The 15,374-nt window shown below is 43.1% G+C and overlaps 1 protein-coding gene across 1 annotated transcript; it reads left to right on the top strand.

The window, feature by feature from the left end:
• Nucleotides 1-2,351: 2,351 nt before the first annotated feature.
• LOC311521165 (perilipin-3-like) lies at nt 2,352-10,996 on the top strand (the record flags this gene model as incomplete). The annotated part of the gene is made up of 7 exons (XM_084629326.1): nt 2,352-2,411; nt 3,380-3,575; nt 6,745-6,827; nt 7,163-7,448; nt 8,630-8,829; nt 10,319-10,447; nt 10,646-10,996. 7 exons carry the CDS (start codon nt 2,352-2,354, stop codon nt 10,994-10,996), a joined length of 1,305 nt encoding a protein of 434 aa, XP_084485452.1.
• Nucleotides 10,997-15,374: the final 4,378 nt, after the last annotated feature.

Below are 15,374 nucleotides of genomic sequence, written 5' to 3'. Positions count from 1 at the left end.
TAAAACTTGAGTTCTGCTTAGCTATACCTTAACAAATCATTTTCCTGAAATTTAACTAACCAATCCTAACATGATTATGTACCCAATTATATCCCACCACCTTAATTAGTTTACACCCAGCAAAATTATACAGCAGACAGGAACAACCACAGAACCAGACAAATTATACAGACAAACAATAGCAAACTGGGAACTATAATGAGAAGACAATACAGAAGTGAGGATTTCACATCCCAGCTATTGATAAGTGAGTTCTTGCCAGACAGGATGCTATCAAACTAAGTTTCCTTTTATATTTTCTAGGCACTTCCCTGTCTCTGGAGGTGACAGGCATTATCAAGACAGGATTGTATTCCTAACAGCCCAATAGCACCTTCTTTCAATGTGACTAGTTTGGGATGTGAGGAGGTGATCGTTCGCTTCCCAGCTTATGGCTGCCTCTGCTGCTTAGCCAAAGGCCTTAGCCTAAGCACAGGGCCTCAGACTGTCGCAGTAAGAGAAGGCCCTTACACCGGCAGACAGTGACTTTGAGTCTGTCTTTTGTACCTCTATAACTAGCCAAGTGATAAGAATACACCTAAATTCTTAGAGTATAGGCCTTTACAGACAGGCCTGAATATCTATATCCTAACACTAGCAATCTAGATATAAACATCAGTCGTCCAAAAAAATCACAAAGTGCTCACAGTATCTAAGCCATGTGAACTTCTGTATGAACAGATTAAAAAATACTAGAGCTGTCTAGTTTTTAAAAAATGTGATGGAGGCTTTGAAAACTATACAGGAACTCATTTAAAAATATATGTACCTCTCTTACAGCAAGTTCTGTAGGTTGGTAATGCATTGTGTATCCTAGCAGATTAGGGTTGGAAGAGACCTCAGGAAGCCATCTAGTCCAACCCCCTGCTCAAAGCAGGACCAACCCCAACAAAATCAACCCAGCCAGGGATTTGTCAAGATGAGCCTTAAACCTGTAAGGATGGAGATTCCACCACTTCCCTAGGTAACCCATTCCAGTGCTTCACCACCCTCTAGTGAGAGGTTTCTTTGCCTAATATCCAACCTAGACCTCCTCCACTGCAACTTGAGACCATTGCTCCTTGTTCTGTCATCTGCCACCACTGAACAGCTAAGCTCCATCCTCTTTGGAACCCCCCTTCAGTTAGTTGAAGGCTGCTATCAAATCAATTCTCACTTTTTTTTTCTGCAAACTAAAGACCAGTTCCCTCAGCTTCTCCTCATAAGTCATGTGCCCCAGCCCCCTAATCATTTTTGTTGCCCTCCACTGGAGTCTCCCAGTAGGTCATTACAAATTGGAGAGAAAGAGCTTAGGAATGCTAAACATTTAGACTTGCATGCTAGCATGATGGTATCTGAGGATAACTAGACTTGTGCTTCAGAACCTAATGCTCAGCAATCAGTTATGGGAAGATTGGGTTCCTAACCCAATCTTCATGTTAATTCAGAATAGTACATCTGGTTTTATCCACTGCTGGAGACAGTATATTGGACTAGATGGCTATGGAAAGTCCTAGCCCTATCAGAGGCCAAACTCACTATAACTTGATGTCTTGACTTATCTGACTCTCTCTGACAATCAGAAGAAATACCCATCTGAATGTGGGGAGGCAATGGGTGACTGAAAGCAGGCGAAGAAATTCATGAGAATTTAATTTTCAGAAGACTCTTATTAACAGAAGTTGGTCCCAACTGGAAGTGGTACAACAATTGTCTGCCAAACACAGTTCAACTGTAACCCTTGATATTCCCTTTTTAGCTTGTGTAGCTGTCTCCATCTGAAAAGATGAGATGGAGTAGAGATTCTCCACTCTTTTGGCTAAACAAAGTTACTGTTATGGGATTTGCTCACTACATTGAAGTTTTTTTTTAAAAAACAAAACTGACCCACTATGTACTGCTGACCTAGCTCTAATCTCCTGTTAGAAGGAACCCTCTAACTTGACATACCAAAGCTAGCCCTCTGGTCAGTATTTGACTACTCCCAGAGCTGGCCATATCTGAGTGAGTAATGACATCTGGCCCCCACTTAAAGTTCTAGACTAATCTTTCAATTACGAAGGTGGGACTGACCTTGTGACCAGAACTGATTCTTAACCTTCTAGAAAACAGTATCCTCTCAAATTCTCCTGATTTCATTCCTGGTAGATGAGCATTCTTTCCTTTCCCTCTGTGTATTTGGAACAGCACTTGCTACTATCTAATGACCCTTTTTACAATAAGCTTTGAAAGCAGGAAGGAGTAGATGGCAATATTTAGCCTGTTAGAGCTCAGTCTTGCAGAGAATGGTATGGTTCACCTTTTCATTCTTTTCAGTGGTATCTAATATCATCATGTCTATAGACGAAAAGAAAACAAATGCTGTTTTCCTAGAGACTGATCAGGAGCATCAGGTAGGTATATTATTGGTTGCTAAGTATGTAGAGTTAAACCAGGCTTGTAAACTAGCCTTATAACCACAATCAGACTGGGTGTTTTTCTAAAAGAAATAGTCTAATTCCCCCAGAAGACATGGGGACAAGCTACTGGCTGAAATTCTACAGCCAGTAATTTGCTGCAGGAGACAAGATTAGGTCACAATGGTCTTGTCTCCTCAGCACAATTGCCTAGGTCACAATGGTCCCTTCTTGCCTTAAACTAATTCATGGGTGTGAAATTAGAACTGGCAATGCAACCACTGCCATAATGAACTTGGAATGACATCACATCAGGTCTCTAACATGTAGTCTCCAACTCTGGAACACATTCCCTTTGGGTCTGCCAGAGCCTGACTTCACTGGGAGTTCAGCATAATTGGGAGCTGATAGGGGTCCCAAAGCTTCAGCTCATGCCACAATCTTATCTATTACCTGAAACTTTCTTGGGATGGGTGAATGAAGAGTCCTACCTCTTATGTGTGATTGGTGCTAATTGCACCTACTGGTCAAACTTGTACTGTATGCTATTAGCAAGCTTCAATACTGCCTACAGGTGTGGATAGTAGCACCTTAAATTAATCTAAATAAGATTGCTTTCCTGGACTTTAGAGGCTAATAAAGCTAGCTTGGGTGGGACATCCTGACAGTCATAAGTCTCTTCAGTCTGCAAACATTCTAGTTATATCCCAGGAACAGACTAGCAAAACTAATAGCTAGTGATTAGTTCTTGCTAAATTGCATGGCCTCTCAGCAAAATACTTCTGGGCACTATAACTACCCTAAGGCGGTATCTGGAGGAGAAACTAACCCCCTGCTGGAGTCCCTGGAACAGTCAGGAGGTACTGATTCAACAGCCCTAAGATTCTCAGGTGTGAAAGGGCATCTGTGCAAGTCTTACTAAATCTGTTTAACCAGCTGGACTCTAACTTTCTTCCCTTTCTTAGAGTGTGATGAGTAGGGTGGCCAATCTGCCACTGGTCAGCTCTACCTATGAAAAGGTTTCTACTACTTACACTGCCACTAAAGAAGACCATTCACTCATCAAGTCAGTCTGTGGTGTTGCAGAGATGGGAGCGAAGACAATTGCTACTGCTGCAGTTGGTGGTGTACAACCAATTCTGACTACACTTGAACCTCAGAGTGAGTAATGATGATGTATCTGGGTGACGGGCATTTTGGCAAAAATGCCTTTTGGGAGGGAGCTAAAGAAGGTGATGCATCCTTTCCATGTGAAATAGTATAGGATCACTTTGTAGATGCTGACATCACTGCAGAAGAAAAGACGAACTTTTTCATATATATAAATTGCCCAAAACTCCTAGGCAACATAGACACTTAAGACCAATCCTGCTCTGAAAAACCCACAATGTAAATAAACATGCAGAGAAACAGGAGGGATGGTAGAAAACTAACAGGCCTTTCCTTATAGGTTTTTACTCTTGGCAGTTTGGGTTTTTGTCTCAACCTTTGGCAACTTTGCTCATCAAAACTGACCTCAAACTCTGTCTTAGTAAATATGCCAAAACAAATATTGCTCATCTTTACAGTCAAATCTGTAAAACCTACAGCAAATTTTATCTACTCCTGACCAGGTTGATTGCTTGCTTATCCAGCAGTTTATTGGCTTATAACTTAACCTGCTAAAGCATAACCTTAAATACTAAAGCACTGGCCTACAAAAATCAATTACACAAATCAGGTGAAATGCAGCCAGCAGTACAGAAGGTAAACCTTAAGCAGTTTTCATTGTGCTTTTGCCAGAACAGATATTTCTGATAAATGTCAATAAATAAAACTACTCTCTAGACAAGTTGGAGGATTGGGCCAAAAGAAATCTGAGGTTCAACAAGGACAAGTGCTGAGTCTTGCACTTAGGATGGAAGAATCCCATGCACTGGTATAGGCTGGGGACCAACTGGCTAAGCAGCAGTTCTGCAGAAAAGGATCTGGGGATTAGTGGATAAGAAGCTGTCAACAGTGGGCTCTTGTTGCCAAAAAGGCTAACAGCATATTGGGCTGCATCAGTAGGAGCATTGCCAGCAGATCGAGGGAAGTGATTATTCCCCTCTATTTGGCACTGGTGAGACAACATCTGGAGTTGTGCATCCAGTTTTGGGCCCCCACTACAGAAAAGATGAGAACAGAGGAGGGCAACAAAAATGATTAGGGGACTGGGGCACATGACTTGGGAGGAGAGGCAGAAGGAACTAGGCTTATTTAATCCAGAGAAGAGTGACGGGGGACTTGATAGCAGCCTTCCACTACCTGAAAGAGGGGGGCAGGTTCCAAAGAGGATGGAGCAAGGCTATTGATGGAACAAAAAGCAATGGTTTCAAATTGCAGTGGGGGAGGCTTAGGCTGGGTATTTAACTAGCAGGGTTGTGCAGCACTGGAATGGGTCACCAAGGGAGGTGGTAGAATCTCCATCCTTACAGGTTTTTAAGGCCCAGCTTGACAAAGCCCCTGTCTGGGATGATTTAGTTGAGGGTTTGCCCTGCTTTGAGCAGGGGGTTGACTAGATGACCTCCTGAGGTCTCTTCCAACCCTAATCTGATTCACTATTCAGATACCTTAATTTGGAGACACAAAGGTCTTGCTATTGTCATGTGACTTAATGGAGAGCAGGATGGATGCTTTAGATTCTAAAGGCAATATAAACAACATTGAGTTGCCATAGCCAAACACTAATTTATAAGGACCTACTTGAATTGTGGGTCAGTTGTGGACAAGCTGTAGAAAATTGCCAAAAAGTAGTCATGGACCTTATTTGCAGTAATTACTTTTCTGCAAGTTTTCCACTGTCAGTGGGAAGGGGGTTTGCTGTCAGCAGTAACAGAGTTCCTACAGGCAAAATTGCACTGGACACCTAATAGTGCAGAATCCTCAATCTCACAAGTCAAGTAGGGCTTTACTAACTTATTCACAATAGCAGCTAATAAAGTGATATCATGGATTTGTCAAGAACAAATCATGTCAAACCAACCTGATGGCTTTCTTTGACAGGGTAACAAGTCTTGTGGATGGGTGGGGGGGGGAAAGCAGTAGGCATGGCATATCTTGACCTTTTTAGTAAAGGTTTTGATACTGTCTCAATGACCTTCTCATGGACAAAAAGTCAGGACCTGTTCTGATCAATATCTTTATATGATGGCATAGAGAGTACACTTATAAAGCCTGTGGATAATACCAAGCTGGGAGGGGTTAAAAGTGCTTTGCAGGACAGGATTAAAACTCAATTATCTGGACAAACTGGAGAAATGGTCTGAAGTAAATAGGATGAAAGTCAATAAGGACAAATCCAAAGTACTCCACTTAGGAAGGACAATCAGTTGCACACATACAAAATGGGAAATGACTCCTAAGGAAGGAGTACTGTGAAAAGCAGTCTGGGGGTCCTAATGGATCACAAGCTAAATATGAGCAAACAGTGTACACTGTTGCCAAAAAAAGCAAACCCATCCTAGAATGATATTAGCAGGAGTGTTGTAAGCAAGATGTGAAGTCAGTCTGCTCTACTCCATGCTGATTAGGCTTCAACTAGAGCAGTGTTTCCAGTTCTGGTTGCCACATTTCAGAAAAGCTGGGGACAAATTGGAGAAAAGTCCAGAGAAGAGCAACAAAAATTATTAAAGGTCTAGAGAACTATGGGGGAAGATTGAGAAAATTGGGTCTCTTTAGGCTGGGAAAGAGAAGACTGAGGGGACAACCCTTTTCAAGTACATAAAAGGGTTGTTAAAAGGAAGAGGGAGAAGAATTGCTCTCCTTAACCTCGGAGGACAGGACCAGAAGCAGTGGGCTTAAATTGCAGCAAGGGAGGTTTAGGTCAGACATTAGGAAAAACTTCCTAACTGTCAGGGTGGTTCAGCACTGGCATAAATTGCCTAGGGAGGCTGTGGAATCTCCATCACTGGAGATTTTAAGAGCCGGTTGGACAAACACCTGTCAGGGATGGCCTAGATAATACTTAGTTCTGCTATGAGCGCAGGGGCCTGGACTAGATGACCTCTCAATGTCCTTTCCAGTCCTATGATTCTAAAACACTATTTCCAAAGTGCCTGCATAACTAAATTTTGACTTACTGACAGGCTCTTCCTGGTATAGCAAGCCATAGACTTCTCACCCACAATCACCTTCTTTGTCATATGGGAGCACCTTGGTGTCATAAATGATACAGTCCAGATTCCATTTGTCAAGGCACTGTAAACATTGCAACAGGACTTCCTCTGATTTAGTCTCTTGATTTCAAGAGACTGTGGGGAACTGCTAAAACTGAAAAGAATTTCAAGGGACTAAAGTTGGCTTTTTACAGTTGCAGCAGTAAACAAGTATGCCTCCAAAGGACTGGACAAGCTGGAGGAGAAACTGCCAATTCTTCAACAGCCAGCTGATAAGGTAACTTTTTTGGTCAAGAGAAATCCTGGAGAGAAGGATGCAGCAGTCCTAATTAGATTAGAATAATGTCATAGTGATGGAAGCAGTCCCTGGTCATAAGGCCTTGGCCAAACCACATGGCTGCTTTGAAACAAAGGATGTTGGCTGGCAGTAAGGAGCTGCCCCAAATGAAGGCTGTTTTGATGGAAGAAACTATGAGTGAGGAAAATAAGGAAGTGAAGTTGGTGCTGAAGCCTGAGACTAAAAATCTGTATGGACCGAGCATGGCACATCCCCACTAAAACCACACTGGTACCTATTCATAATCTGTTAATAACACCATTCTTTTCCCCTAGGTGATCTCAAACACCAAGGAGCTAGTATCTTCCACAGTAACAGGCACCAAGGATGCAGTTGTCAGTGCTGTCACAGAAGCAAAGGATGTGGTAACTGGAATGATGGGCAAAACAAAAGAGACTATGCAGAGTAGCATGGATGCCACCAGATCTGTAATGACTAGCAGCATGAGTGCTGTCATGGAATCAAGCATGGGGCAGAAGGTTGTGAGCAGCATTGACACATTGCTGGGGAAATCAGAGGAACTGGTGGACTTCTACCTCCCAGTGACAGATGAAGAACTAGGTCAGTGCACTCTTCCCAGTACACTAAACCTAGGAGACCCTGACTTCCTAGAGAATCTCAAGTTTTCTAATGTTAAATGTCTAATCATACCTTAATTAGATAAAGATCTGCCACTTATGGTATCTTCACCAACAAATGCCCCTCCCATAAAGCATTCATTAAACAGGGAGTGGGGGGGGGTATTGGAATGCAGGATCAGAACTACAGCTCTGACTCTACAGAAACATACATCTCATCTCAAGGTGCTAATGAACATGTCTTCAGAGGCCACCTGGTGCAGCCTTTGAGGTTCTGCCCCATTACATAGGAAGCTATGCCAATCAGCCCCAATACTGCATTGTCTGCTGCAAACTTGAAATCCTAAATGAACCTTACATGGGTGGGGGGTAAACCTACAGGTATTACAGATCCAATGGTGACTGTTCACACATCTAGGTCTCTAGCATCCAAATAAATGCTAAAAGCTTTTACTGCTCCTGTTCTCCTTTTTTTCTAAAGTGCAAACTATGCAGGTGTTGCTCCACTTTAGCCCATCTTATGTAAGGCTTTGTATAATCTCTTAAGTGCCTAGATTTCACAGTTGGTCTGGACTCAGAATACAGGGTATTCTAGCAGCATGAACTCTCTACTAGTTGATCAGCTCTCAAAGGTGGTTTCTTAATCAGAATAACCTGTCAGACCTTTCCAATGACCAGGATCTTTTAGCCAGCTACTCCACTAGAGAATGACTTCCCCCTCCCCCAAATCATCTTGTACTAGAGCTATTTAAAGAGGCTGACTTGAGACAGGCTGCAGACACTCCACTGTACCTGGAATGGCCCCTATTATAGGCTGTCATTGGGAGTCTGCTTCTTACTACACCAATGCACAAATACTAATCCTCTAGTGATATGAACACTAACACCTGTCACTAGCTATAAATGATTCATCCTATTTTAGTTCAGTTATGTGGTCTTGTTGGCCCTTGGCATATCAAATTAAATCCTCTGGTACTGAGAGTTAACGAAGAACATGATTGTGCTGCACAAGCAAGAATTGGGGGAAGGATTTCTAGAACCAGGGAGTGACTACAACAGATCAAATATTATGGCCTCCTACCCTCTCTTCTCCACCCCCACCCCAACCCCCAGTCACTATCAGCCTTGGCTAGGATTAAACCTTGTTCTCCTCATTCCTTTCAGTTAAACTTGCAACATCTCTGGAGGGGTTTGAAGTGGCCTCTGCAGAGCAGCAGGGACAGCCAAAGAGTTACTATGTGCGTTTGGGTTCCCTTTCAACCAAACTCCGCCAACGAGCTTACCAGCACTCCCTGGGCAAGGTGAAACAAGTTGGACAAAGCACAAAGGAGGCCCTCTTTCAGCTTCAGCAAATCATTGATCTGGTAAGGAATGAAAATCCTAGTAGTCTGGGCTTCTCCCTCCCCCCCCCCCCCCCAGAAAAAAATATTCTGTCAAGGAGTTGCATAGTGACAAACCCTATATATGAAAGGCTATACTTCTGATGAGCTTTCTGTGGAATGCCTGTTTGCCTACAATAGCAAGGCTTAGTCAAGCAGTCCATTGTGGTGGTACAGCCTGCTTCTTTACAGGTCAGTCTGTAAAAGCAAGGGGGATTGGAGAGGTGGAGAAACACTGCTTCCTCAGTGACTTGCTGCCACTTTTTTTAATCTTGCAAATGATTTCAGATTCCACCATCATGTGGTGCATGTATCTACTAAGAAAATAAAGGAACAAAAAGCTTTCTCAACCATAAACCAGGCCCTATGGGCTCACTTTCACAGCCGTGACTTGTGAAATCCAGCCTCTGCCCCAGACTTCTGCTCCAGAGTCTGATTTCATCTTAAACTGATTCTGACACTTCCAGTCATAGAATCATAGAATATCAGGGTTGGAAGGGACCCCAGAAGGTCATCTAGTCCAACCCCCTGCTCAAAGCAGGACCAATCCCCAACTAAATCATCCCAGCCAGGGCTTTGTCAAGCCTGACCTTAAAAACCTCTAAGGAAGGAGATTCTACCACCTCCCTAGGTAACGCATTCCAGTGTTTCACCACCCTCTTAGTGAAAAAGTTTTTCCTAATATCCAATCTAAACCTCCCCCACTGCAACTTGAACCAGTGTTGCCATCAAATCCTGGAGACAAGAAATTGATCTAAAAACATCTGTCTCAGAACTTGCAGACAACCTAAATCATAAGTTCTAAAACACAGACTGCCCCTTTAGATCTGAATAATCTAAAAAGTGAGATGCCAACACATCTAATTGCAAACATTTCAGCAGAATATACAAACATTCTTATACAAGATGTATGTTGCTTTTCATGTCTCCAGGTAAGATATAAGACACAAGCCATTGTACTGACAAACCATTCCATTTTGTAGCTGGGTCACTTAAACCTCTAGTCAAAGCAAAGCTGTAGCCCAGTTTGGCATGGGTCACAGCACACTGCAGAACTCAGGGTCATCTTGTAGAGTACATGGGGAGGAGCCATCATAAAACAAGACTAACAGACCTGTAATGAGCTGTGACTGTCATAGAAATATTCATAAGAACATTTAGTGTGACATACAGGACAACTTGTGACATGGGATGGGGAGAGCTCAGATGTCTCCTGTCAGTCTAATTTAAACTAACCACTTGGTGTATTCTAGAGAGGCCCACCATTTCCTTAGTTCTCTTCCTCCCACCCCAGCTGGGTGATCTACCAATAACCAGAGGAGCCATCTCACCAAGGCAGCAGAAGCATCCCAACCTCTCTGTATTGGGTGACTGAATTTTGACAGGAATCCACAGCCCTCTCTAAAGACCTTGCTGTTTGTCACCAAAGTCAGACTTCAAGAATCTCCTCCCTTTTTTCTTTTAATCTCTCCAGATTGACTCTGCTAAAGAGGCTGTGGGTCAGAAGCTTCATGATGGCCAGGAGAAGCTGAATCAAATGTGGCAGGAGTGGAGCAGTAGGGAGCTTGGAGCAACTGAAGACACAGATTCTGCACAGCCAGAGGTATCACCCTTACTGACTAGTCAGGAATTATTTGAAGTTTCCTCCAAGGAGGAAGCATTATCTAGTGTTTAAAGCACAGGACTACTAGTTAAATTTAGCAATAGTATTCAGATGTCATGCATTCAACCCTGCACTCTAATTAGAATGCATAAACATTTGATACATGGTTTCCATTAATTGCAACTTGCTTCTTCACAGCTGATTGAGACTCGGACACTGGATGTGTCCCGTAGCATCATCCATCACTTGCAGGCCATCTGTCTCACCCTAGTATCCAGCATCCAGGGCCTCCCAGCCAATATGCAGGACCGGGTCCAGCAGATCCTAAGTGGCCTAGAAGACCTCCATGCTTCCTTCTCTACTGCTGCTTCCTTCCAGGATCTCTCCAGCAGTATCCTCTCCCAGAGCCGAGAGAGGGTGACCAAAGCACGGGAGTCTCTGGATGAGCTGCTGGAGTATATGGTGCACAACATTCCCCTCACATGGATTGTGGGACCCTTTGCTCCATCTGGAGACTCTGCAGTGGATGACAAAGTTGAGAAGGACTAGACAATCCTAGCTTCCCCTAGACAAAGGAGGACAACAAGCTCTGAATTCTGCTTGTAAAGGACACAACAGACCTATAGGTCTTGGTCTACAGCCTACAGCGAATATAAACCTGTTGCCTTCACCTTGCAGGCAACTGACATCCATACAGCTTCTCTTGACCAATGGGCACAGAACTCCTTTCTCTGAAATACTGAGACTTTCCATGTTTCAATCTCAAATCAATTGTTGGCTTATACTCCTTCATGCAAGCAGTCTCTGATCCAGTCTAGATGCACAAAGCAAATTCCAGCATTGTAACCCTAATGCCCATCAGTCAGTTACTGATTACTGCAGTTTCTGGGAGAAATAGCTCTGGTAAAAGAAAGCAAACTCAGGTTGCCTTCTTATATTGGAAAGAAACCCTCTAGCTGTAGAGACTTAGTACAAAAGAACTTGCTTGCACTCTGCCTGCCCTTACAAAACAAGTTAACAATAGCTGTCAATCTACTAGACTCTAAATACAAAAAGGAGTAGACTTGATCTCTCTGTACCAACTGTCTTGCTGCCTCACTTACTTTCTTTAAGCAGAACCTATCCCTTCCCTTTATGTGCCACTGCTATGAGTCAAATGACATTGTACAAAATAAACACTACCTGCATTCTCAAATGTGTCTCATGATTGGTAATCTTTCAAGTTCAATACTAAAGTCTCTAGCCTCTTGCTGTCCTTTTAGTTTGACATCTCTAACTGACTTCTAGCCACGAAGTACAGGCAGAAGTGACTTCCTGTATCCTCCACATACAGCAGTTGCCACTACTAGTATGCAACTTATAAATGTTTAGTGATACCCAAATGCTAGTTACTTACCAGTCTAGGTACAGAAAATAACTCAGGTTTCCTCTTTAATAGGAAACACATGTCATTTCAGATTTGGAGGTCTGACTGCTCAGAACATCCACAGAATGTAAAGGCTTCCACTGTCAGGTTCCCTTGAACTCATTTTTTCAGTGACCTTATTACAGCTTGGTTACTAAGTGGGTTTTTCCCTTCTTTCACACTAATTGCCTTCCTCCTGCAGGTGAATCTCCATACATGATCACTGCACAGCACCCTTTCACCTTAACTTATGAAATAGCTTGCAAAACAGGTTGGGTAGTGGTATGATGCATTAGTTTGACTGCTTCTGGCCTTTCTGCAAAGCCATAAGGCTCTCCCTATATAATGTCCATTTGCTTTTGTATAGCTTCTTTGTACACTAACTTAACATATGAACATATCTGTGCTGAGAGCATCTCTTCTCCCAAACCTCCATCCACAGTGGAACATAATATAATCCATTTTCAGATTCAAAAAAAGGATTTTGTTACAGCACAGATGTGTTAATGCTGCTGTTTTATGAGGGTAGTATTTGTTTAACTGATGGGGAGAACAATTCTTGTAGCTTAGCACCTGTGCAGTGAGTGATAGTCAAATCTACTTCCCTTTGCCCTGCCCTGCCACCTAATGCCACTTGGACAAAATTTTCACATCTAGGTTCCTAAAGAAAGGAGCTGATCTGGAGGGAGCAAGTGCAGCTGGATCCAATTTTTCAACTGTTTTTTTCCTCCAAAAAATATTTTGTGATTGTCAGTTTTGATGAACTGTGCACATAATCCTGAAAGGAAACCTTTCATTTTTATATTTTTCCAAGACATCTTGACTTTGAAATGGCTTTTCATTTTTGAAATTTCCTTCAAATCTATGAAATTTAACATTTAGAATGGAACACTTCATGTCAGAGTAAATTTTTGGTTTAAATTTTGACAATTTAACCCCAAACAACTTTATTTTTTTCACAAGTGCCACAAACCAAAAGTCTATTATTTGCACAGCTGTTCACTGCCTTGTGTGATACACAAGTAATAGCAGGTGTAAGTTTCACACTTACTTTCCTCTTGTTTTAATCTTAACCTTGATGCTTACCTTCCTATGAATTTATGTAGGAAGTATAGCAGGCCCATGAGCTGTACACAGTAAAGAGACTCAAAACCTCTACAAGAGAACCCTAATTTTAGTCCTGTGTTTTATCTTCCCCAAATTTTGTTGTTCTTATTGCTATGTCAAAGTTGTAGTAGATTTGGGCCCCTGCACTCACATTTCTCCTGACACCATGCCCCTCCTTTCACTTTAATCTGCTGAGTAGTAAAGGGCCACCAGCTGCTTTGGATGCTGTAAAAGTTATTTTTGTGTTTACTAATCTTGCTCTGAGTGGTATTAGTGCCCCTGGACCCAGATTTGTGTTTTATATATTGTATCAAACTCTCTTCCCCTACCCCATCTTAAAAGAACATGAAGGTTGCAAAATGAAGTGCTTGGAAGTTAGGAAATGCCTGCTTTACTGTTGCCTGGGCAACTCTAATTCCCCACCACCATTGCATACACATGCGTTATGATACAGTTCTTAATTACATGATCACATCCTGTTTTTTGACAGGACCCGTGCCGCATTCAGTGCACAGAAGCAATGGTGCTCTGGGAATGAATCAGGGGGATTCTGGGACATGTTACCAGGGGCTAGAGAGCAGGTGCCTAAATTCTTGTCTGGAAAGACCTCAGTGCCCTGAACTCCCACTAGCAACAGTAAGATTGCCCAGCCTGAGGGCTTCCATAAGGGAGCTAGGGGCAAGCCCAAGCTGAGGGTTGGCTAACTAATCCCCTGACTCAGTACACACCTCTTGCTCTCTGTATGAGGCAGGGGATTGGAGAAAGGATTGTCTCATTATTAAGATCAGTGATTGTACAAAGCACATGTGTGTGATGCAGACAAATCTTCTAAGCCAACCTGTTTACAGGTAGTCATTTGTGTGTTCATTTTCTGAGTACAGTATGACACAGTGATTTGCAGAAGTGGCTCATAAAGTGAGCACCTCACAATAGTTGGTAGGTTTGGCCTCTATCTTTTTGTGTTCTCCATTCCCCAGCTGTAAAATCAGGATACCACTCATCTCACAGGAGTGTAGTGAACAGAAGTTCATTACTGTTAATGATGACCAAAGATAGTCTGGTGAGAACACTACAGGAAATAATACTTCTGTAGTCAGTGTAGACTTTCAGTGGTAAATTGAAGAGGAGTATTGAATAGATACCCATTCAGTGGACACAGTCCATCCTTCTAGAAAATCATATTTCATTATGTGACCACATACTATCATAATGTAGACACACAAAATGGCAAATTAAAGTTGTACAAGTAACCGTCAGTCTAGCATTTCTTAAGTTTAAATGCTCCAATATATGTTTCTTAGACTGGTGGTCTGACACAGTACGGCCATTCTTATCTACCCCAGTATCCTGTCCCCTGATGGGATGGTGCCAGATGCTTCAAAAGGAATGAACAGGACAATTATAGAGTGATCCATCCCCTGTTGTCCAGTCTGAGCTTCTGGCATGTAATTGCCTACATTTTTAAAAGAGCAAACAAGGCAGAAATTCTATCACACTGTCAAATCTATTGACACCTATATGGATCACCAGCAGGGTTGGAAATTTTAGATGCACAGACCTCTATTGCTTGAGCTAATGGAGTAACTGATAGCAGCAGTAGGTTGTCATCCTCCATTTGGACAAGTGCTAAAGGAGGATGAGACACACTTTCACAGATAATTGCTGACAGCAGAGGAGCGATGAGACTCTGGAATCTTGGTTCCCCACTCCAGGATCTGGAGGAGAAAGTTCTCTAATGGGCACAGATCCTTCTGTGTGTGTATTCCTCAAGCATGACCCCTTCTGCCCCAGTCTCCTGCAGCTTGTGCCAATGCCAATCCCTTCTCTCCCCCAAGCTGCCATCCCCATCTGCCCTCTGCTAAGCTCCTTGTCCTCATCTCAGGCTCCAGCCCCTTGGGCTTCTCATCCCTGTCTGCTCCTACAAGTTTCTTCTCATTCCACTCCAGCCCTCTGGTTTCCTTATCCAAATCCCAGGTTCCCTGTCTGAGTCCCACTCTCCCTTCCAGTTCCCAGTCTCTCTCTCTCTCCCAGGCTTCTTGTACAGCCAATCCTTTCCTTCCCCATAACCAGCTTCTCAACCTAGCTCAGCCTTCCCCTCCCCCACATCAGTCTCACATGATGCCATTCCTCCCAGTCCCAGGGCTTGTCTATACTTACACCACTGCACCAGTCCAGCTGCACCACTGTAGCACTTAGTGAACATGCTACCCATGCTGATGGTGCAGTTTCTCCCATCAGTGTAAATACTTCACCCCCCTGAGAGGCAGTAGCTATGTTGACGGGAGAAGCCTCCTGACAACATAACACTGTCTACACCAGGTCAGTATGACTACATCGCTCAGGGGTGTGGTAGTTATACCAACATACGTTTGTAGTGTAGACCAGGCTCAGTCTCCTACCCCTAGGCTTTTTGTC

This window comes from Lepidochelys olivacea (assembly GCF_965140295.1).
Source record: "Lepidochelys olivacea isolate rLepOli2 genome assembly, chromosome: 5".
NCBI classification, from domain to species: Eukaryota; Metazoa; Chordata; order Testudines; family Cheloniidae; genus Lepidochelys; species Lepidochelys olivacea.
This window is presented reverse-complemented; position numbering and strand designations above follow the sequence as displayed.